Source organism: Herpailurus yagouaroundi, unplaced genomic scaffold, assembly GCF_014898765.1.
Source record: "Herpailurus yagouaroundi ecotype Mexico unplaced genomic scaffold, PumYag 77, whole genome shotgun sequence".
NCBI lineage: Eukaryota > Metazoa > Chordata > Mammalia > Carnivora > Felidae > Herpailurus > Herpailurus yagouaroundi.
Window position 1 is genome coordinate 7,215,081 of NW_024412388.1, and position 24,467 is coordinate 7,239,547.

At 42.6% G+C, this 24,467-nt stretch overlaps 1 protein-coding gene across 9 annotated transcripts in view; it reads left to right on the forward strand.

Annotated features, from left to right (window-relative positions):
- UBE4B (ubiquitination factor E4B) overlaps nt 1-24,467 on the forward strand; it is a 125,549-nt gene that overhangs the window by 50,566 nt on the left and 50,516 nt on the right. For 5 of the 9 annotated variants that reach the window (XM_040460757.1, XM_040460750.1, XM_040460749.1 and 2 more), the window contains exons 3-8: nt 6,864-6,999; nt 13,446-13,533; nt 14,760-14,904; nt 16,522-16,747; nt 17,193-17,603; nt 18,405-18,554. In XM_040460757.1, the coding sequence (XP_040316691.1) occupies nt 6,864-6,999; nt 13,446-13,533; nt 14,760-14,904; nt 16,522-16,747; nt 17,193-17,603; nt 18,405-18,554 (1,156 nt within the window). The remainder of the gene's footprint in view (nt 1-6,863; nt 7,000-13,445; nt 13,534-14,759; nt 14,905-16,521; nt 16,748-17,192; nt 17,604-18,404; nt 18,555-24,467) is intronic. The other 4 variants (XM_040460751.1, XM_040460754.1, XM_040460755.1 and 1 more) reach the window with 2 other exon arrangements.

Here is a 24,467-nt window from a genome sequence, read left to right on the forward strand (position 1 = left end):
TTCCTGTTTTCAGAGCAACTCTGCTCCTGCTCCAGTAACCATCACACTCACTCCAGACACTTCAAACCCTTAGAAATTGTGCTGCACATGCCATTCTTAATTTTGTGTGCATTTATCTTGTTTTGCTAACTAGATTGCAAACTCTGAATAAAGCTATCTTACATTTCTCTTCTCTGTTGAGCTCATAGTAGGTCTGCATCCAGGAAGTAACTCTTTTTTTGATTTGGGAATATGCTAGCGGTTTTTCTCGCCATCTGTCTCCAGGCTCCCGATTGGAGTCTAAGGGCGTGCATTTAAGAAATACTAATGTTTTAATTAAAACAACAACAAAAAGAAATACTAATATTTTGACACACAGCCTTCTAAGACGGGATCATGAAGAAACAGAAAATCTAAATAGCCTGATTACTAGTAAGCAGACTTGAGTCTGTAATCAAAAACCTCCCAAGAAACAAAAGTCCAGGACCAGACACAGCTTCACTAGTGAACTCAAGGAATTAATACCAACCCTTCTCTAACTCTATCCCCCGCCCCGCCACCGCAAAAAAAAGAAGAGGAAGAGGGACAGATACTTCCAGACAATTCTGTGGGGCTAGCCATTACCCTGGTGCCCAAACAAATCAGGAAAGGACACCACGAGAAAAGAAAATTATAGGCCAGTATCCGTGATGAATATAGGTGCGGAAATCCTCAACAAGATATTAGCTAACCAAAATCAGTAGTACGCTAAAGGATCATACATATGCTGTGATCAAGTGGGATTTATTTCTGGGATCTAGGGAGGGTTCAACATCTGCATGCCAACCAGTGCGATACACCACATTAGCAAAACGAAGGATAAAAATCGTATGAGCTTGCGGAATAAGCGTTTGACAAAATTCAACATCCATTTATGATAAAAACTCTCAACAAAGTGCGTATAGCGGGAATGTGCCTCAGTGTAATAAAGGCATGTTTGACTGGTCCACAGCTAACGTTACACTCAAGGGTGAAAACCCAAAAAGTTTCCCTCTAAGATTACGAACAAAAGAAGTTTGCTCATTCCTGCCACTTTTATTCAACCCAATTTCGGAAGTCCTAACCAGCCAATTAGGCAAAAAAACAAAAACAAAAACCACACATCAGGATTGGAAAGGAAGTAGAACTGTCACTATTTGCAGGCGACTTCATACCATGTGTACAAAATGCTGAAGACTCCACCCAAATACTGTTAAAACTTGATAATGAATTCAGTAAAGTTGTCGGATAAAAAAATCAATATACAAAAATCTCTTGTGTTTCCATACGCTTGTAATGGACTATTGGAAATAGAAATAAAATAATCCCATTTACAATTGCATCAAAAAGAACAAAATATCGAGGAAGAAATTTAACCAAGGAGGTGGAAGATGTATGCACTGAAAACTACAAGGTGTTGATGGAAGAATTTTAAAAAGACACAGATAAATGGAAAGATCTTCTGTGCTCATGGATTGAAAGAATTAATATCGATAAAATGTCCATACCAAGCTAAAGCAATCTGTAGATTCAATGCAATCCCTATGAAAATTCCAGTGGCATTTTCACAGAAATAGAATAATCCTAAAATTTATACAGAACCACAGAAGACCCCAAATAGCCAAAACAGTCCCGAGAAAGAAGAACAAAGCTGAAGGTGTCACACCTCCTGATTTCAAGCTGTTACAAAGCTATAGTAATCAAAATTGCATGACCTGGCATAAAAACATTCACATAGGTTAATGGAAAAGGATAGAGAGCCCAGAAACTGACCACCCATATATGGTCAATTAATTTATGACAAAGGAGCCATGAATGTACATTGGGGGCAGTCTCTTCAGCAAATGGACAGCCATATGCGACAGAATGAAGCTGGACTGTCTTACACCACACAAAAAGTAGCTGAAAATGGGTAAAGACTTGAACGTAAGACCGGAAACCATGAAACTCCTAGCAGAAAACATAGGCTCATGGTAAGTACCTTGACATCAGTCTTGGCGCTGGTTTTTGGCTCTGACTCCAAAAGCAAAGGCAACAAAAGCAAACATAAACAAGTAGGACCATATCAAAGTAAAAAGGTTCCGTGAAGCAAAGGAAACCATCGACACTGAAAAGGCAGCTTATAGAATGGGAGAAAAAAATGTGCAAATCGTGTATCTGATAAGTGGCTAATATCTAAAATACACGAGGAACTAGACCTAACTGTGAGACCTGAAACCATAAAAATCTTTGGTATACTGCTGTTAACCAAACTAAAGATGAATCTCCTTTGGTCTGTGACAGTTTCTCAGTGTTTCTGTGCTTTTCATTTTCTTGACAGTTTTGAAGAGCATTGTATAGAATGTCTCTTAATTTGGCTTTGTCTAGTGTTTTTCTCATGATTAGCCTGGGGTGTGGGGTTTTAGGGGGGAGAATATCACACAGGCAAAGGGCCCTGCCGCACTGCCGGTCACGTTGACCTTCACCACCGAGTTAAGCTGCAGTCTGCCAGGTCTCTCTACTGTGAAGTAATGATTCTTTTCCCTTTCCAGACTCAATTCTTCAGTAGTGAGTTCTTAAGTCCAGCCTACCCCACTCAAGCAGTGCGAGCTAAGTTTTACCTTCTGGAGTGGGGAGTATCTACACATAGATACATTATATGGGATTCTTCTGTAAGGGACATTCACCCCCTTCTCCCCAGTTACTAAGTTAATGCTTACATACATCGGTATGAACTCATGTATATTTATTTTGTACTTTGAGTTATAATTCAAATTATTATTTATTTTTGCTTTATTATTTTACACAAATTGTTCTAGCTTTGGTCATTGGGATCTCTTTTGGGTTGACGACTCTGTTTGGCACAGTCATCCTTTTATTTTTATTTTTTTTTTGAGCACTGTCTTGCTGGCACTATCAGATGCCCCAGGCTCATCCCATCTTTGTTTTGCACTAGCTGTAGACTCCACCGTTTCTCCAAGGAGCCGTCAAGATCTTTTGAGTCCAGATGTATGATTCTTGGCATGAGCCACCCTTTTGACACTAAGGAAGGGAATACTCTGTCTCATAAATAAGAAGATCAAACCATTTTTCTAATTCGAGTTGTTGGTCTTCTTGTCTCGATATTTTAGATACCACTATATTTCTTTACACGTTTGAAATTTCATTTTATTTGTGTTTAGTCACAAGAACAAAATGTTTTCACTAGGAAGTTAGCTGCTGACTGAATATATGAGTCGGTTTTATGGAGTAGAAAATGTTCATTATAAGTCGCATTGAGAGGGTGAGTTTGGTATTGGCCAAAGAAAGTACTAGTGTACTTTGTATTTTCCATGAATGTTAACCTTTTAGCTTAGTTCATTGTCAGGATCTATGTAAATAAGACTTAGAATTTTGATAAGTAGTGGAAGGAGTGATTCTTTTTATAACACTAATACCTTTTTAAGTTTCGCTTTTATAATTTTATTTTAATGTTTATTTTTGAGAGAGAGACAGAGCACGAGTGGGGGAGGGGCAAAGAGAGAGAGGGCAACACAGAATCCAAAGCGGGCTCCAGACTCTGAGCTGTCAGCACAGAGCCCCGACACAGGGCTCGAACACACAATCCTTGAAATCATGACCTGAGCCAAAATCAAACACTTAACCGACTGAGGCACCCAGGCGCCCCAGCTTTTATAATTTTAGGATGTAGAAACGTATAGCTTTGATTTAAAATAGCTGTGATCAAAGAATTGTTCAGCAGTTTGGGGTAGAGGAAATAGCATTTTCCTTGGAGTCAAGAGACATGTGGTTTGTTTTTTTTTTTTTTAATTTTTTTTTTTCCAACGTTTATTTATTTTTGGGACCGAGAGAGACAGAGCATGAACGGGGTAGGGGCAGAGAGAGAGGGAGACACAGAATCGGAAACAGGCTCCAGGCTCTGAGCCATCAGCCCAGAGCCTGACGCGGGGCTCGAACTCACGGACCGCGAGATCGTGACCTGGCTGAAGTGGGACGCTTAACCGACTGCGCCACCCAGGCGCCCCTGTTTTCAGTTTTTAAGAGTCTCTTATACTTTGGTTCTCTCCCACTCTAACCTCTTTTTTTTCTTCTTCTTCTTTTTTTCCTTCCCCTCCCCCATGGGTTTCTGTTTGTTCTTGTCCCTTCTTTTTTTTTTTTTTTTTCAACGTTTATTTATTTTTGGGACAGAGACAGAGCATGAACGGGGGAGGGGCAGAGAGAGAGGGAGACACAGAATCGGAAACAGGCTCCAGGCTCCGAGCCATCAGCCCAGAGCCTGACGCGGGGCTCGAACTCACGGACCGCGAGATCGTGACCTGGCTGAAGTCGGACGCTTAACCGACTGCGCCACCCAGGCGCCCCTAGAGACATGTGTTTTAATCTTGCCTCTGTTTCTGACTTGCTAAAGGAAATTCTTAGACTTCACAGGTCTCCGTATTCTCATCTGTAAAAGAAGAAGATGGCTAAGATTGTAAAGTCACTCCCCACCACCCGCACACCTTTTTAACAGTTTTATTGGGGCTTTAAGGTACCTTCTTCAATTCTGTGCTTCTTTTTATACTATAATTTAGCAAGCCCCTTTGTGTGTGTGTGTGTGTGTGTGTGTGTGTGTGTAAAATACTGGACTAGATCTAGTGTTACAGCTTAAATAGGCACTTGGTCTGGCTTATACCTGAAAGGAAATAGCACTCAGGAAATACTACCGTTCTCGGAGGCAAATCTTAGAGAAATAAAATCCTCCTTATTTCCTTTAAAATTATGGCCTTCCCGCACAGAATGGATAATTTACCTTTAACAGGCTCTTATTAGTAACAAAAGTTTGGATAGCTGCCATCTTGAAAGTTTGTAGTTCATATTTTATTAAGCAGGCAAGGCTTACTTACACACCCTCATTTTTTGAAGAATTGTTTTTAAATTTTTAAATCTCGTCAAAGAGAACCGGAGACTATATCTGTTTTAATTCTTCAATACCTGCCCTTACAGAGATGAAGAAGCGGGGTTCTCCATTCCTTGAAATTTGGCTTCCTGACAGCGATTTCCCAAGTTAGGAATGGTAGAGAGTGAGGACCAAGGACCACAGAAGCCTGTGTGTGGTTTGGAAACAAAGCGATATTTTGTGGTGTTGCTCGATTTGGCTAAAGCCAAATCAATAGTTGATTTGTATGGATTCAAAGACACCATACGTTTTTTTAAGTTTAAGACCGCAACGAGGTCACCCAAATTCTAGAGGGTGTGGACAGACCGAGGAACACTGCAATACGTAGTAAATTCTGGGGAGAACTGCCCCACTGGACCCAGGATGTGAAGAGCCCGTGGGGAGGGTTCAGGAAAAGAATTCAGATAATATACTTGATGTTTTATAAAAATATCGCAACCACAGTATCCTGGACTCTGGTGAACTCTGGCACTGTGTTACCAGAGGGTTATTGTACACGTAGCATAGAAGAGTGTGCTATGTTATAAACACAATGTTTTTGAACAACTTAGTTTAATTTTAAGACTGGTTTTATAAGGTAGAAATTTTAAAGCTGCTTAACTGATATCCCATAAAAGTTGCTGAACTTTATTATTGGTTCGTTTTATTTTAAAATGTCAGACTTTTCCTTGTGATACGTGTCATGATTCTAGCTATCAGGAATGGATGGATGTTTTGTGATCTTCAGTAAATAGTTACTGAGAACTCACTTTGGGTTACATTCTTGAATGTTTAAGAAAACATTCTTAAAGTTTTACTGTCTTCCCTGAGCTTGTAGTTCAAATTCTTGCTACATCAGATGTTTTCTGTATTTTCCTTGAGTCTACTTAGGAATAGTCAGGATTCAGTGTCTTTTCTCTTTCATGAGTCCCGAGGAAGCTTTAAGAAACAGACACGTTAAAACCTGTGAAGAATGGATGAACGTTTAGTGATCTTCTTCAATGAGAGAGACACATAGGAGTGGCAGGTTTACTCTCCTGGAGTGCTGGGAGGGTTAAAGGTTATCCACTTGGTAGTTATTTTAGCTACAAATGGCAACTCAAGTTTTTTTGTTTTTTTTTTTGTTTGTTTGTTTTTAACATGAGTCTGATTTTCCTTGCAGCAACAGAGGTATATATTTTTTAAAGTACTTGCAAATGCCTGGGTAAAACTTTTTGTGGAAAGATATTTGTAGAGTTAAAGTATTTTTTAAAATTCTATGGGATAAACATGGTTTCAAAGACATGGATGAGAAATAATCGGCCCCGTACGCAGGGCTGTGGTTCACTGTACTGTAGGTTCCATGAAAGCAAGGTCAATGTCAGGGTTTTTATTTTCCCCATCATCAGATGAGATGTTCAGTCAGTGAATGATCTGTATTTAAGGACATTGGTTATCGATGGCTCTGTTTGCATGTTGTCAACATTTTATTGCGCAGATCGTAAGCATACAGCAAAGTTGAAAGACTTGGAACGAACACCTATATACCTGCCATCTAGCTCCTACCGTTAACATTGTGGTCTATTTGCTTTATCACACATCTGTCCATCTGTATATCTCTGTAGCCATTTATTAATTTATCTTATTTCTGGCACGTTTCAAGGATTTTTCTCTGGACAATCACGGTAGCTAATTTGTATTCAGGGACCATATTTGAACTGGCGAAAGAAAAAGCGATGAGGAGTCCGTTTTAGTTACCAGATGTAGCTCTGTCGCTGACCTCAGGCGACGTATATGGATGCACTCTGATTTCTTGCTGATGTTTCCATGACTTTAACGTTACACTGTTAGCATGATCTCCCCATAGAGAATCCTCATTTGCTGACTGTTTTGGTGGTGTGGATGCCGATTGTGTATGACTACTGTTGCCATTACAAGTGGCTTTCATGTTACTTCACAGGAAACTTAAATTTCTCGTGTCTTTTCTGGTTAGGAGTAGCTCATCGAAGCCAGAGCAGTGAAGGAGTCAGTTCTCTCAGCAGCTCGCCCTCCAATAGCCTTGAAACCCAATCTCAGTCTCTCTCACGTTCCCAGAGCATGGATATCGATGGTGTCTCTTGTGAAAAAAGGTAAAGTAAGCCAGTTGTCCGATAAGCTGTGGGATTTATGGAAAGGGAAAGATTCGGTCACTTCAGTCTCTAGTCCACCCAGAGATTTACACCAGTCCTTATTAGCAAATTAGTGTGAGATCTGTGAGGCTTATAGGTCTTTGTATTGTTCTGAAATGTTCTTTATAAGTTGTTTAGCTTTTTGTATTGAAATGTCTTTTATGAAATAATGGTGTAAATGGTAAAAAAGTTTTTTGAAAAATGTTTTCTAATGTCCTTACTTTGTATATACCATGTTAGCGAGCATATGTCCGTCCCTAAGAATTTCTTCCAAGTTTTACTGGTCAGTGAAATGTAAACGTTTGGAAGGGAAGGGTACACACGGGGAAGCCAGATGCCTTAGGAGCTCCATAAGGGTCAGGATGTCCAGAGCAGAGTGTTTCAGTGCTGTAAGTGTGCCGTGAATGGTAATAGAGTGGCTGAGGTATCAGTTCCTTTATTCCTTGGGCAGAATAAAGAACCTCCTGCGCCAGGACCCGTCTCCTCTGCCCTGAAGCAGCTCCCACAGTTTGTGTCAGTGGACCAGACAAATAGTATTTTCTGGGTGTGTTATGAAGTGAAAAAGGTTGAGAGGCACCGGAACAGAGCTTCAGCAAGTTGATGGGTTGGGGTGAGGAGGCCGATCAGAGATCGCCTCACCTTAGATAAGAATTCCGAAAGGACGACACTCTCAGGGAAAAGATGAAGTAGAAGAAAATCAATCCCACAGAGTAAAAACAATGGTGCCCTTACCACCTTTGCTCTGAGTAGATACATTTTTTAAAAATCAAGTCAACTGTGTAATTTCATGGCCAGTGGGTGACTTCATACGGGTTTAGTACCTAGATTTACACTATTGGTACAGTCTGATGAGCCTCAAGCTGAGAACTAGCATTGGACCCAGGCCTATACTGCTTTTAAGGCATCTTAACGGAAGCAGATGTAAATCATGTCTTCAGAGAATTTCCTTAGAAAAATTTCCAAGAAGTATGAACTCATGGTCACAACTCAAAGAACACACCAGATGAAAGCCCCCGTGAGTAACATATGGCAGTACCAGTAACAGTAGAATTATTCACCTATATATTTTTGGTTTTTGGAATTACCAGATGGACAATACAAAATACATGTGTTTACATAAATTACAAAGGGAACTGAAAACATGAAAAGGGGAGAGCAGCTATAAAGACAACAAAGCACGTTTGAAAAAGAACCAAGTAGGGGCGCCTGGGTGGCGCAGTCGGTTAAGCGTCCGACTTCAGCCAGGTCACGATCTCGCGGTCCGTGAGTTCGAGCCCCGCGTCGGGCTCTGGGCTGATGGCTCAGAGCCTGGAGCCTGTTTCCGATTCTGTGTCTCCCTCTCTCTCTGCCCCTCCCCTGTTCATGCTCTGTCTCTCTCTGTCCCAAAAAATAAAATAAATGTTGAAAAAAAAAATTAAAAAAAAAAAAGAAAAAGAACCAAGTAGAATTTCTAGAAATGAAAAGATAATTCAAATTGAAAACGTGATGTGAGAGTTAAAACAGTTGATAGAACACAGCTAAAGAGAGAGTTAACCAACCGAATGGTAGAGCTGAAGAAATTATACAGTGTATGTCTCAAAGAGAAAGAGATAGAAATATGCAAGATATTTAGAGACATGACGAGCACAGATCCAACCAATATCTAATAGACATTTCAAAAGGTGAGAACAGAGAGACTTAGAGCGATTCCCCACACCACACTTTATTCCATGTGTTTTCCTCTACTGGTTTGGAAGCCATTATCCAAAAGATAAATGGCTAAGAATTTTTCTAGAGTTGATAAATGATATGAATCATCAGATTCAAAAAGCCCAGCAGCTCGCCTGCTGATGAAACAAAGAGAAATTCGTATCTGGACATTTTATGGTAAAATTTCAGAACATCAAAGACAAAAGACCTTTAGTGCAGCCAGAGAGAAAAAAGAGATCGTCTACCAAAGAATGATAGTTAGATGTCTGAATGATGGAAGTCAGATGGTGGGATAATAGTGTCAAACGCTGAAGGTAAATTAGCTGTCCACTGGGAATTGTGAAGCCTTGTGCACCAATCTCTGAGAAGCACAGGTGAGATAAAGATATTATAGATTCAGAAAACAAACACACGCAGACATCCTGGTAGTCTGCCACTTCTGAAGACCCCAGCTGTTAACAGATGTAGTTGACGAAGAAGGAAAATGATCTCAGGACTAATGTCTGAGATGCACAAAGGAAGGGTGAGTGAATAATACGTGTGGTAAATCTAAACAGACAGGGGTAGTGTAAAACAATGGTAACAGTATATACAATAATATCGAGGGAGAGAAGTGAAGAAACGAGTTAGGTACAACATGCTGGTTAGCAGTAGCATGGAAGGGCAGGGGCCGGGGGGAGGTCATTAGAGCAAGCACTAACGTCCCTGTGTACTTGGGAGAGGGGTGAAGATACTGGCCAACTTTTAGATTTTGAGTTAAGGGTACTTGATACAATTTCAGGGGTGGCCACTAAAAGAACAGGAATGGAGTATGTTTTCCAAAGCAGTGAAGGGAAAATATGGAATGGGGGTTGGGAGTTTGGGGGGATGGAAGCACAAATTTTAGAAGAAAGACAAATGGCACAAAATAAGACGGTTAAAAGAAATGAAGACTAGGTCAGTAATCACAGTGCATCACAGTGAAAGGCTTAGATCCGGGTTAAAAATGAAACAGAACCCAGCCTTATGTTGGTTTACAGAAGACATACCTGAAGCAGTAGGTTAGAACTTTCAACGTTTTGTTGGAAGTGAAAGAAAAGGGAAAGATATTCCATGCACATACTAAACAAGAGAAGATTGGGGTAAACAATAGATTAGTCTTCAAGGCACAAAATACTACTAGACATAAGCACTGTGTATTGTTTAACAGTAGGATGTAACAGTTTCCAAAGTATACACACATACTTGTGTGACAGCAGCAACAATAAAGCAAGTAACGGTAGAACTAGAAGAAAGTGACACATATTCATAACGGGAGATTTTTACACATCTCTTTGGTGCATGGATAGATCAAAAAGAATGAGCGTCAGTAAGCATATGAACAAATGAAACAACACCGCTAACAAGGTGGATCTGATCCTTTGCACTCTACAGTTGGAGAATGCGCATTCTTTCCTAATATCCAAAGACCAGAGAGTTTCGGAATGCAGGATCAAACCGATCATGTTTTCTGACTAGGACATTAGGTTAGGTAATTAATACAGGGGAAAAAATTTTAAAATCCCTCACACATTTGGAAGTTTTTAAAACAGAGCATGCGTCTAACTACAGGTCAAAAAAGAAATTTGGAATTACCTGGAACTGATCGATAACAGATATGACACATTATGAGCTTCATGTTGCAGCCAAAGCGGTTCTTAGGAGAAAATATAAAGCTCTAATATAAATGAAACAAGGAAGAAGAGAATATGACTAAGTATTGAAAATAGGACCCTTGTCTTGGAAGGCTCTTGCCCTGGATATGCGCATGGCTAACCCCCTTCCTGTTTGTACTCATGTGTCATTTCTCAGTGAGGCTCACCCCATTTAAAATGGAAAGTCCTGCACTCTCCGTTGCATTTTCCCTACTCTTTTTGCTTTATTTTCTCCGTAGCATTTATCATTATATGTTTTACTTACTTATTATATTTATTGTTTATGATCTTTCACCCTCTAATGAGAAGGTAAGCTCCATAACACAGGGCTTGTATTGTCTCTTTTGTTTGTTCATTGACATCTCAGACACCTAGGACAATGCCTGCATAGAAGGGGGAACTCAGTGATATTTGTTACTGAAAAAGAGAATTCCGTGAAAAATTGTAAATATGCAACATGCAAGTAAATACGAAAATTTGGAGAAAAATCAAATTCCTAGAAAAACATAATTCTTCCAAAATGGGCTCAAGAGGAGAGAGAAAGCCTGAATAATCAAAAACCATGAAATGAATTGAATCAGTGTTTAAAAATTTTCCAAAGAAAGTAGCTTGCCCATATAATTTTATAGGTAAATTCTACCATTTCAGTTGTACACAGATTTTTCCAGGTAATTAAAAAAAAATAGGGACTGCTTACCAACTCAGTTTACAAAGCTAACGAGACCTTAGTATCACAACCAGACAAGAATAATATAAAAGAAACAAATTACATGGTAATCATGCTCGTGAACGTATTTGCAGAAATCTTGAGATACTGATAAGTCAACTATTGCAACACATAAAGAGCAGACAGAACTTCTCTGGGGCTAGATGCCAGGATAGTGGTTACTGTGGGCTAGCGTAGTTGTGACTGGAAGGATTCGAAGGGGGCTTTTGGGATGCTGGTCACGTTCTGTTTGTTGATACGGGCCCTGATTACATTAGAATGTTTCCTTTGTGAAGCTTTTTTTTTTTTCTATTTTTTTTTTTTTTTTGGGACAGAGAGAGACAGAGCATGAACGGGGGAGGGGCAGAGAGAGAGGGAGACACAGAATCTGAAACAGGCTCCAGGCTCCGAGCCATCAGCCCAGAGCCTGACGCGGGGCTTGAACTCACGGACCGCGAGATTGTGACCTGGCTGAAGTCGGACGCTTAACTGACTGCGCCACCCAGGCGCCCCTGTGAAGCTTTATTCAGTCAAACACGTACGATCATCTGTGGACAGTTCTGTGCAGATATTTCAATCATAAGTTTAGCTAAAAGAATCAGTGTAACGTAACATGAGCAACATGGATTTATCCCAGGAATGCAAGGGTGCATGCAGCATTTGAAAATCTACAAGTATCATTCACCACATTATAAAGAGAAAAACCATATGATCTTGGTAGTTGGAAGAGTTTGATAAAACTCAACATCATTTCATGATAAGAATCTTTGCAAACAGCAAACAGAAAGGTGCATCCTAAGTGGACAATACGGCAGAGACAGAGTTGAGCAAATATTTCACATGTTCCCCTGCATTTCCAGTTTCCTGTGCAGTTAGATTGGGGCCAAGTACCTCGTTTTGTCCAGTAGACTGTGCGTGGAAGTGACATGTGTCACTTTTAGGTGAAGGCAGTTGAGCCGATATTCCTCCTCCATCACTCTCTTCTCTTGCTCCAGTGACCTTGGAGGCTGTGTATTGCAGATGGCATAGATTAAAGAGGGAGTAAGGATGCTTCACTCTCGCCAGACTTTGCGTAAGCAAGAAATAACCCTTATGGTGTTGAGCCTCTAAGATTTCCAAGTGTTTGTGTAACCACAGCATAGCCTGCCTTATTCTGACTGATATAAAGGACATCTCTCAAGAAACTACAGCAACTCTCATACTCAGGGGTGAGAAATTAGAACCCCTCTCTTTAAAATCAGGGATAAGAACAAAGATGGCTGCTATTTCTACGTCTGGTCCACGTGGGGATCCTACCTAGTGCAGAAAAACAAGTAAGGATTGGAGTGGAAGAAATAAAACCGTTCTTATTTGGAGATGAGATTATTTTCTACCTAGTAAATCCTATGTGTAAGTATACAAGTTGCTCCTAAGAGGTCTGTATCAGTTATATTACTAGGTACTAGCAACAAGAGATTAGACAAGTTAATTTTTAAAAAGGTACCATGCACAGTTTCAGTAAAAGATACATGGTACCTAGGTATAAGTTTAGAAAAGAAGTGAAAGACTTATGGAGCAAATTATAATAGTTTATTGAAAGACTTTAAAGAAGGCCTAAATAGTTGCGGAAAGATACGTTGTCCATGAATAGACGCAACATAATGATGTCGTTTCTCCCCAGTTGGATCTCACAAGTCAATGAGATTCTAGTCAAGATGCCAACAGGACTTTTAAGGAGTCTGTGAAGCTGATTCTTAAGGATGTGTGAAGAGTGAAAGGCCAAGAATGGCCAAGACTCTCTTGAAGTAGGATAGTGAGGTGCAGGCTTTGACCTAGCAGATACCGAGATTTACTGTGAAGTTTTAGCAAGATAGGATGGGGTTTTTTTTTGCGGGGGGAGGGGGAGACAAATTATCAAATAGAAAGAGACACATACATACATTGCAGCTGGACCTGTGAGAGGTGATTTCATATTAGTGTTACAAGGACGGTCATTTCAATAAATGGTGCTGGGAAAATTTTTATTTAATGTGGAGGAAAAAAGGTGTTTGGACTTAACCAGGTTTTTGTAGTAAGGCTCTGATTGTATATATAGAAAATACGCTCTAATTTGTTTTTGGAAGTGAGCCTAAGGAAATGACCACTTAGGAGCACTGCTCCCACCAAATATAGGAGACAGAGTGTTTCTATCCTAATATATGAAGTGCTCTTAAACGTTTATCAGAAAAAAGATGAACCTTTATTATTTTGCTTTCCTGACTGATTTTGATCGATACTTGAGAACTGTCCCTCAGCCAGCAGCTATGACACAGGGTGGATTTATAAAAGGTAAAAGCCTTATTTGTCTTTTGTACTTAAAGCATGTCCCAGGTGGATGTGGATTCAGGAATCGAAAATATGGAGGTTGATGAAAACGATCGGAGAGAAAAAAGGAGCGTCAGCGATAAGGTTGGTAAGAGATGAAACCCTCGCTTCTGTTTTTAGTACAGGTAATATAAATAAACACCCCTTCCTTTCTTATGTCTATGGAGTCTGTTAGAGCAGACCACCCCAAGTCAGCAGATCCTCTCTTTTTTTCTTCTGAGGAGAAACGCACAGCCTAGATTGCCCTAATGGAAGGGTAGCTCACTTTTTTTAGTCTGGTCAAATCCCTCCATTCCTTTGTGTTTCAGATCCATAGTTTTATCAGTAAATGTAGTTTGTGATGAGAATGCATTTAGAGGTAGTTTGGACTTTTTCTGTTGATCTTTTTTGCTTAAGCAAGTAGGTCATCACATTTTTGGTAGCATTCTGAGGAAAATGGTTGTGAAATCCAATAGCACTTAGAAGCCGAGGTCTTTATATTTTGTTATCATCTGAGCTTAGTTCCCTATGTTTAGCAAAAGAGATGTTTTCTTGGGGTGCCTGGGTGGCTCAGTCGGTTGGGCATCCAACTTTGGCTCGGGTCAGGATCTCATGGTTCATGAGTTTGAGCCCCGTGTTGGGCTTGGTGCTGACAGCTCAGAGCCTGGAGCCTGCTTCCGATTCTGTGTCTCCCTCTCTCTCTGCCCCTCCCCTGCTCTCTCTCTCTATCTCTCTCAAAAATAAATAAATAAAATGTTTAAAGAAAGTGTTTTCTTTGGGGGGTGTCATGGTGAAGAACTGGTAGAGATAATTGCATCTCTTTCTGTGCAGCAAATTATGAGTGTTGAGCAACCCGTTTTGGTGATTCTGTTGGACTGTGGCCTTCTAGTGGCACGATGCTTTGTTTTGCAGAGTTCTTTTGTGCTTATGGAGCTCTTTTATATATATATATATATGATATTTTATCTGTGATGGAGACTAGTGGGTAACATTAAATTCTGGAGAATTTTTTTGGATGAAAACGGGTTATGTGCGTAGAATGTTTACCTGGTCCTTTGGAGCTCAGAAAAGGAAAGAGATAAGATGTAGGTGTATCCTTTATTCATTTACTCCCTTGGTGATTACCGGTAATTATGCTCTTTTGTCCCCCCACGCCCACCCCCACAGCTTCTATTGTAAACTCGTGAAATCGCCATGTCACAACTTTGCAGTCATAGTAACCAGCTTCTTGTTCCCCAAATCAGTCGGCGCACAGTTGCATGCATTTCTAAAATCCCCTCATTCATAAATGAATTACTTGAAATTAACCCCCCAATCTTCTTCCCCACAAGGAGCCTTCATCGGGTTCTGAAGTGTCCGAAGAACAGGCCTTACAGCTGGTCTGTAAGATCTTTCGTGTCTCCTGGAAGGACCGGGACAGAGACGTCATCTTCCTTTCTTCTCTTTCTGCACAATTTAAGCAGAACCCAAAAGAAGGTAGGAATCTAGCTCAGCTATTAAGAGAAAATGAGAATGTAAGATCCTTGGCCTTGGCCATTACCCACATTCACTTTCTCTTGCTTTGGGGTTGTAGTTTTGGCCATCAGAGGTGCTGTTGTTTGGCCACTTTCTACTGATCTTCCTGATACATTGGTTTTGTACTTTGATGATCTCTCTAGAAGAAAGCCGTATACATATGCTAATGGTCTCCATTGTTTCCGAATTGAAGTTATTAATGTCTCTAATGAAGTAGGAGCATACTGGGTGGTCTCCAGGGATCCCGAGAGCTGCTCTGTATGACCTCTACCTGCTTTAAGTGCCGACCAACTCCTGTGTAGACAGTGGAGTACATTAACTTGATTGAATTGCTTCAGAAGATAGAACATATTGATATTTTGCTGTTTCCAGGATTCTATTTTAAGAGGCTACCCTAAACCGCACTCGTATAACAAATTAATAAAGCTTTTAGCAAGACACCAGCATTAAAGGGCACTGTCACTCTTCTTTACAGCAGTCATTTGGAATGCAGAAGAGAGAGGGGTGGTGTGGTAGTGTGCCTTTGCCTGTCACTAGAATATAACCTCCCCGGTGGCAGGGATTTTTGTCTGTTTTGCTCACTGATATAGTGCTAGTGCCTTCTACAGAAGGCTCTTAATAATTCCTCAGTAGATCTACTTTAAACGAGTGCACAGAAGATCATCTTTCCCTTTTCTGTGCTGCCCATCTTCCATGGTGAGAAAAGTCCCCTGTGTTCCTGGCAGACACGCAGTTTTCTTCTGATTTTACCGGGATCTTCTTATTAACGGGTCATAGACACTCTTAGCACCTGCATGTTTCTATCCCTGCCACTTGTTATTCTTACTGGAAACCTTAAGATTCTTAAATCTGTCTTGTGCATGTATGACTGATAATTTTTAATAACCAAATCAGACAAGATTTATGTCGGTTACAACTTTTATCTATTTAGTGATAATATAAAATGTATCTAAAGACTTACAGTAAGGCATTGGGGAGCTGCAGAGAATTAAGGGGAAAGTTAGAAAATAGAATTTTCCCTGGAAAGCCAGATGGTGACTAAATGTTAGACCCTTCATAAAATATTTTGAACCTCGCATTTGATAGTTTTACTGTACATAAAACATACGTAGGTGAAGAAATACGAACCCAGCTTTGTTTCCGGTATATGATAAATAGACACCTGTATTTGGGAGTGGCTTCTTTTTACAGTGAAATGTATGTCAGCAGCGATTCCCATTGGCTACACTCCAGTTTTCTTTCTTTTTTTAAATAAGTTTTGTATTTTGGAATAATTTTAGATTTACGGAAAAGTTTTAGACACCGTGCAGGGAGTTCCCGTATATCCTTCACCTAGGTTTCCCCTAACGTTAACATCTTATGTAACCGCAATGTATTTGTCAGGACTAAGATCTTACTATTACTTCCACTCCAGACTTCATTTGGATTTCACCGGGTTTTCTACTGATGTCCCGGTACTGCTCCAGAATCCAATCCGGTTGCCACGCTGAACCTCTGGTTTAATGTGGGTTATTCAAGGACTGCCTATGTATATGAGGAACCATGTGTAACCTCTTCTTTCTTCTGCCTTTCCAACAGTGTTCTCCGATTTTAAGGACTTGATTGGCCAGATTTTAATGGAAGTGCTAATGATGTCTACCCAGACTAGAGATGAAAATCCATTTGCCAGTCTGACGGCCACATCGCAGCCAATTGCGGCGGCTCGGTCCCCGGACAGAAATCTCCTGCTAACTACCGGCTCCAACCCAGGAGCGAGCCCCATGTTCTGCGGTGTGGGCTCCTTCGGTGCCAGCTCGTTGTCTAGGTCAGTGTGGTTCCTTTCGCACATCTCATTGGTAGTAAAACAGCCACGAAGTATGTAAGAGAAGGGACTCTTCCCTCATGGGCCTTTGTCCTGCAGACTATGGCATGTATTGTATGTGGGTGGATGCATTTAGCCATTGCAGGAGGTGTGGTCTTTTCCGCTGGTCTGTTTGGCTTCCCATGGTTAGGCTCTTGGTAAATTTTGGAAACAAATGGCTGTATATATCGTACATTAATCCTTGGGAAGAGGGCTTTCCCATGTTGTAAATGTAGCCTCTAGATCCGCACAGCAGTTCGATTCTAATGATTTAGATGAGTCTGAAAGACGCGTACACTTGGCGTGTAATCACACTATTCTTTCAGAGCTTGAGATTTTCCTTTGCAGCTGTTTACCTCAAGTTTGTCTTCCGTTTTCTCTCCTTTCTCCCCTTTCTCAACTGCTCTAGCCTCTATGAAACGAGCCCCGCTCCCAGTACGAGTTTCTGGAGCGCGGTGCCGGTGCCGAGCCCGTCCGTTGCCTCGTCCCCTTGCCGTGCAGCCAGCCAGCCGGCTGCGCCTTCCGTTACCCTCAGTCCCCACGGGGCGGCTTCGGGGGCCGCCGCGGGGAGCCAGCCCTCCTCTCCACGGTATCGCCCCTACACGGTCGCCCACCCGTGGGGGCCTTCCGCTTCTGCCCCGCGGTCCCCAGGCATCTCCACTCTGTCCAGCTCGCCCGGCCGCCCTGCCCTCGCTAGTAGCCCTCAAGCAGTGCCCGCCAGCTCTCCCAGCCAGAGACCCTCCAGCCTGGGCCCATCTTTACTGGCCGCCTCGCCCAGTGCCGCGAGCAGACGCCCCTCATCCCTAAGGACCTCTCCTAGGTATTTATTTATTCAGCAGGAGAGCTGGGTGCGTGTTTGCAGTGCAGGGAGAGGCGATTAACTCGGTTTGAAAGAACTGGCGTGTGACACTGACCTCATTTGCGTGTGTTTTTCCGTTTGGGGTCATTAACCCGTGCGTCTAACTAGTTCGGTAGGCTCGCGCCCGGACTCCTCGCTTCTGCCAGGCTTTGCTAACTGTAGAAAGTGTGGGTGCTCCGTTGTGTGTCCCTTTCTTCTTGCCCCTCGCTCTTCCTCCTGACCGTACCAAAAAAAAAAAAAAAAAAAAAAAAGAAAAAGAAAAAGAAAAAGAAAAAAACCAACAACAAGAAGTCGCTTCACTTTCTGAAACCTAGCTCACCTGTCAATCCTCATCACAAATGAATTCCAGAGGCTGGGGGCAGTTTGTAGGCGAGAGCTGGGGCTCGTGGGAGCCCCTCTCAGCTCTCTGTACTGTTGCCAATCATAGTTGAAACGCAGTCAGCCCCGGGGGGGTGGTGGGAGCAAGTCTGGGCTGGTGCCCCTCACCCCCGATCACTGCGGCTGGGCCGGTGTTTGTGCCTTGACGCTCTGATTCGAGCCTCTCAGAAAGAAGCGGCGTCAGCATTCCGCTAACCAGTGCCCCCCGCCCCCTCGCGGACGCACCTGTGCATTTATGCGATGGGGGTGAATGGTGTTCCTGCATGTCAGCAGGCAGAACTTCCAGCGTAACGTTTAATTTAAAAGGGACAGGAGTTGCAAAAGCTTTCCGTCTCTTGTTTTTTCTTTGTTCCCTCATGACCTTTTTTGCTTTTGTTGTGGTAGCATGCACGACAATCCTTTCTCCTTCCTCTTCCTCGCGCTTTCTGGCGACAGTAGTGATGACGATGAAGAAGATGATGATGATGGTGATGATGGTGATGATGAAGGTGGTGGTGGTGGTGATGAGTTTTCTTGTGTCCAGTTTGGGTCCAGGTATCAGAGGAATGGAGTCTCACCCCTGCATGTGCCTAGGTGCTTAGGAACTAACTTTTGTGAGCCCTCATTAGGGGCGTGCTTTGAGTCTAGACAGGATAGGGTCAGATGAGACAGTCGGGAGAGTTAAGACTGGGAAACCTGCATGTACCGAGGTGGTAGGACCTTATCACGGGGTAAAGTGGCACATTAGGAACACCCTCATCATTGTTGCCCGGTAAGTTTAGAGGAAAACTTACGCGTAATCATTGGTCAGAAATACAAGCAGCAGATTAAAGATCGGTTGTCGAGCTCACCCACCCTGAGATCAGAAACGAGGGGCCCTTCGTTTTACCTATCGCGAGTGTTCTTGTGAGCTGCCGGATATGAGCAACATGTTTCCCGTGAGGCATGCTGTCTTACGTACAGTTGCATGGACTGCTGCTACTCACGAATGGCAGAGGGGCTGGGATGGCGTGTGTGTGTGTGTGTGTGTGTGTGTGTGCGCGCGCGCACGTGCGTGTCTGTTCCCCCCCCCTTTCCACTCCCACTCTGTCTGACGGTCAGTCTGTCGAAGAGCATGTTGGGCCACACTGTCTGTTATAACCATGAATCTGGTTTCACTTCTAGCCTTCAACTTCACCAATCACCACCTTGGCCTCAGCGAAGCTAGACCCTTGTTTAGACAGCCTTTGGAATGGCAGCAGAGGCTAAAACACAGTTCACGATGCTGCTGACTGTTCGTTCCCCCCTGAAAACCTGAAAACCCCCCTGAAAACCCTGAAAACACTGTTTGGGGTTCTAGGTGACTTTGGGCAAGAAAATATAATAGCACCTTCTTTCTGAACGTCTGACTCATTGTCTTACAATTTTGCTCTGAAATCGAAGTTTCCACTGGACTGACTTGGTATTTGTGCCCGGCACTGTTCAAAAATAACTCCAGGCTATAAATAGAGACAGCAGTAGGAGTTAGGTACACTTCATTAAATTTGACAGTGTTCAGAAGAATCATTAGAGAGAGTATATAAAGAGAGAAAGGAGTGTGGGTGCAGGGTTGAATATTGATTCAGGAGGGTTGATATTTGTGTTAGGTTGAACATTATATTATTGTTTTCCCAAGTAAATTTCCCAAAGGTAGAAGTGTCTTTTTCATGTAGATAAAATCCTACTTCCCGATTACAGTAATGCAGCAGGCATCCTTTTTTTTTCTTTAATGTTTATTCATCCATTTTTGAGAGAGAGAGAGAGACAGAGAGCACGAGCGGGGGAGGGACAGAGAGAGAGAGAGAGGAAGGCACAGAATCCGAAGCAGGCTCCAGGCTCTGAGCTGTCGGCACAGAGCCCGACACGGGGCTCGAACTCACAAACCGTGAGATCATGACGTGAGCCAAAGTTGGATGTTTAACCATCTGAGCCCCCGAGCCCCCGAGCAGGCATCCTTTTTAGGAGTCAGTTTCCATACATAATAAAAGTGCTTTGTTACCTGTCTTACTGTAAATTGTAGGAGAAATGTTGTCTGTCCCTGGCCTGTTTAATTCCAGCGTGCTCTCACAAAGATTTCAGATTGTGTGCTGCTTTCACTAGCGCTGCACTCCCAGCATCCTGACCTTGTCTCTGATCTAGATTCTGTGGCCACAAGGAGAGAGAACGGACTGTGTAATAATAGCTCCAAATACTTACTGAGCCTCGTGTGCCAGACCCTGAGCCAGCACACTGCACGCATTATCCCTTTATCCTCACAGCGGCCCTCCCAATTACCGTAAGGAACGTGGGGACAGGGAGGTCAGTCACATAACTGGTACGTGGCAGGGCCCGAGTCCAGAACTCACCTGCTTCACCCCCACTCGCAATAGGACCTGTGTCGTTCTTGCTCCTCATACTAGTTATTTCGCTGCCCAGTGTTTATGCTTCTACTCTGTTCCTTGGCAAGGAAGCACCAACATTTTACTCGGTAATTACAAAATTCTATTCAGTTGGCAGGTCCTTTGCTGGCTGTTAAAACAGAATCTGATCTCTCCAGATTTTGGCAACTTCGAGTTTTTGAAGAGATCTCAAACAGAATGTGAAAGGATGGGTAAAAAAAAATGGTGACTGATTAAAGCACACGGAGAGGAACTCGAGAATGCTTGTGGGGTCAGAACCGAGAAGAGGTCATAAAAAACCTTGTCAGTTTGAGTGATCAGGAAATAAATAGTTATTTTCTTTCTCCCCCTTTCTAAGTGATCTTCCCAGAATTTTGTTTACTGTGAAGTAAGCAATTTCAACACCTACTTCTTGCCCAGTGATGTTAACGTCATAGAGGAAAGAATCAACAGGGCCCGCATCTGTCTCCCCTTCTGCTTGCCCGGTGGAGTTGATGCTGGAGTTGATGCTGGAGTTGACGCGTTAAGAATGTTTTTGGAAATAGTTGGGAATACATTCGTATGCTAATTATCTATAGTGGTGATGAAAAGGACTAATTTAAGAACGGTGAAACATTCCTGGGGCGCCTGAATGGCTCAGTTGGCCAAGTGTCTCACTTTGGTTCAAGCTCCGCATCGGGCTCTCTGGTGTCAGCACGGAGCCTGCTTGGGATCGTCTTGTCCCCCTCTTTCTGCGCCCCCCCCAAGAGCACAGGCACGCTCTTTCTCAAAATTAAACATTTTTAAAAATTTGAAAGAAAGAAAGGTAAAACGCTCCTTCCGTGATGTTCTATAGCCCTCTGTGAAGAGAGCTATAGGAATTAGGATCTGCTTGTTGTCGGAGCAGACACGGGGAGCGAGAGCATCTTGTATAAGGAGAACATAGCGGTTCCTCTGAGAATTTTTCCAATTGTATCCTAGGAAATTGATGATGGGAAAGAAATCTGTTTTTAACTGCTTAGATGTTTCAGCGAAGGAGAGAAAATTTTGACAGTCGTGAACCTGTGTGAATAGAGAAAGGGAAAATCAGCAAGTAGTGAAAAATGTTGACATTTCCATCACCACTTGGCAATGAAACTTGGAAATAGTTCCACCATGTCTGTGTCCAAACCCTCCGGTAATGTCCCTTGTCGTGCGGAGTAAAACCCAAAGCCTTGCCCTGGTGCACGAGACCCTTCGTCTCATGTACACCCACGTGCGCACACACGTGTGCATTCCTCCTTTCTAACCTCACGTGCCTCCACTTGCCTCCGCCCTCTGCTGCTCACGACCCTGTTCTTGACCTCACTTGGCATATTCCCCGCCGCCTCAGGCCTTCACACTTACTTCCTCTCTTTGGATGGCCTGCCCCAAGAGGGCTGCGTGGCTTGCTCCGCGCTGACTCCCTCGGGTCTCCGTGTGCATGCTGTCTTATCAGAGGGTCATATCACACAGCATATAAAATGCACGCACGCGCTTCCTGCCCGTCTCTGTCACCATGCTCTGCTTTTATTTTTCTTCATGGCGTCTCTATGTTGTTTTGGACCGTTCCCCTCTAGAACCTACTCACCACACAAGCAGGGTCTTGATCTGTTCGAGTTAGTGTGCTGCCCCCAGAGCCTACGACAGTGCCTGCCATACAGAAGGGACACCGTGAACATTCGTTCGATGAATTGACATTGCTCGAACCTGTACAGCTCTGACTTTGCCTTGCAGTGCGAAAACACAAAACACTAAAGTCTGCATTCCAAAAAATGAGAAAATAGGAGGGTGCGTTATAGAAAAAATGAAACTGCCGTGGAATCCTTTTAAGGAACACTTTTCTTGGTGCCTTTCAAATGGGATTCGATTTGCACAGGTCTAATGCATGCGTGACTCCCCAGGAAGATGTTCATTGGCTTTTCAGAAGCATTCAGCTGTATTTCTATTATGCAGAGTAATTACATTCAATTGGACTGTTGATGTAGTTATCAGAAAATGGCTCGTAAATCCTCCCAGAGGGCAGTGTAACTTTGTAGATAACTTGTAAGACTTAAATATGACGTATTTCCAGCGTGGTATTCCACGTGTCACAGTTGTAAAAGCATCACGAATTCTGGGATTTTTTTTTAGGGAAAAAAGTGAAATGTTATTTGAAAACTTTAAAGATGTTTATTGGTAGCCTGAACGTATGCACATAAACACGACACCACTTTCTCCCTCAGTGTCGTGTTGAAAATGTGAATACAGCGCTTTCACTTGGAACCTGAGGAGCCTTGTCAGTTTTGCTCGTTGAGACAAAACTGTGTAGCATCGTTGGGACTGGCTGCCTTTCCTGCTAGGGTCGTGGTTTACTTTAGGATTGATTCTAAAATTTGTAATATATGGACAAGTACTGGAGTTTTCTCTACAGTTCCAGTTCAGTTAAATTTTGTTTCACTTTTTGGTCTTCCTCTCTTCTTAAAAAAATTTTTTTTTTCAACGTTTATTTATTTTTTTGGGACAGAGAGGGACAGAGCATGAACGGGGGAGGGGCAGAGAGAGAGGGAGACACAGAATCGGAAACAGGCTCCAGGCTCCGAGCCATCAGCCCAGAGCCCGACGCGGGGCTTGAACTCCCGGACCGCGAGATCATGACCTGGCTGAAGCCGGACGCTCAACCGACTGCGCCACCCAGGCGCCCCTATCTTCCTCTCTTCTTAAAAAGTCAACGGAAGTGTCACTTGGGGTCTGACCGACGATCACCAAAACGTAGCCGCCTCTTTTAGCTTTGAACATTCTCTCATGTATTCTGAGCGCCTTTGTTCGCATTGCCTGGCGTAAGACCAGCGATCTTCTACATACACTGTTGCTTTTCATGATCTTAGCGAGATCATCGTGGAGATACCTCAGCTGGCTTTGAGGTGTTCACATTTAAGTTAAAATTAAATGGCAAGCGTTGGCTAAGAATGGAACCCACAGCACCCAGTGTCAGTGCATGACTCCATGTGAACTGGGTCACACTGACCCCTTGCAACTGGCAAGAGCCTGTCGACATCAAATATAAGGTGCTTTTCATTTCAGAAATGTAAAAACGTGAAAATTTTGGGTCTCGTTACCACGGAAATTGTATAGTTGAACTTTATCGTTTTAAACAGGAGGATGGTCTGTTTTCATTCTCTTCCACAAGAGCCACTCAAAGGAAGATTAGCCTTAGTTGTGTGTAGGTAAAGCCTGTGTTGGTAAAGTTCATCTTTGGAAGCACAGGGAATAATCTAGTCACTGAGTCACCAACATCAGACAGAAGAAGAAAGAATTGCAGTTAGTTTGAAACTAAAACGGTGCAGTAACGGAAATAGCTCTCGGGGCGCCTGGGGGGCTCAGTCGGTTCAGCGTCCGACTTCGGCTCAGGTCACGATCTCACAGCTTGTGAGTTCGAGCCCCGTATCGGGCTCTGTGCCGACAGCTCAGAGCCTGGAGCCGGCTTCAGATTCTGTGTTTCCTTCTCCCTCTGTCCCTCCCCTGCTCACACTCTGTGTCTCTCTCGCTCTCAGAAATAAACATTAAAAATACATCTATAAAAAAAGAAAATAGCTCTTTCTCTCCTTTCTACCTCTGGGGATTCATCTCATATTTATATTATATTTGTGGGTGGATTTTTCTGTTTTGTTCTTATGGTTGCTTTTTTTTCTTTTTTTTTCCTCCCATTGCTTTCTATTTCCTTCCCTTCTGTCAGACTTGTAGAGTAGGTTGTAGGAATTCAGATTTGTAGACTCTGGGCTGAAAGCTTTGGATTTAAAACTGGCATTGTTTTCATCTTTTTAACGTTAATATCATACTTTCATTCCAAGGTCAGTTATGTATCCACTTGACCCTTCAGCAACAGGGTTTGACCCACATATGTGTGGATTTTTTTGGTAAATACAGTATGGTATACCTCAAATGTATTTTCCCTATGATTTTCTTAATATTTTCTTTTCTCTAGCTTAAGAGTAATACTTAAGAATATGCTGTAAGGATACAGTATATAATACACATACAAAATGACATGTTAATCGACTGCTTGGTTGTTGGTAAGACTTCTGGTCAATAGTAG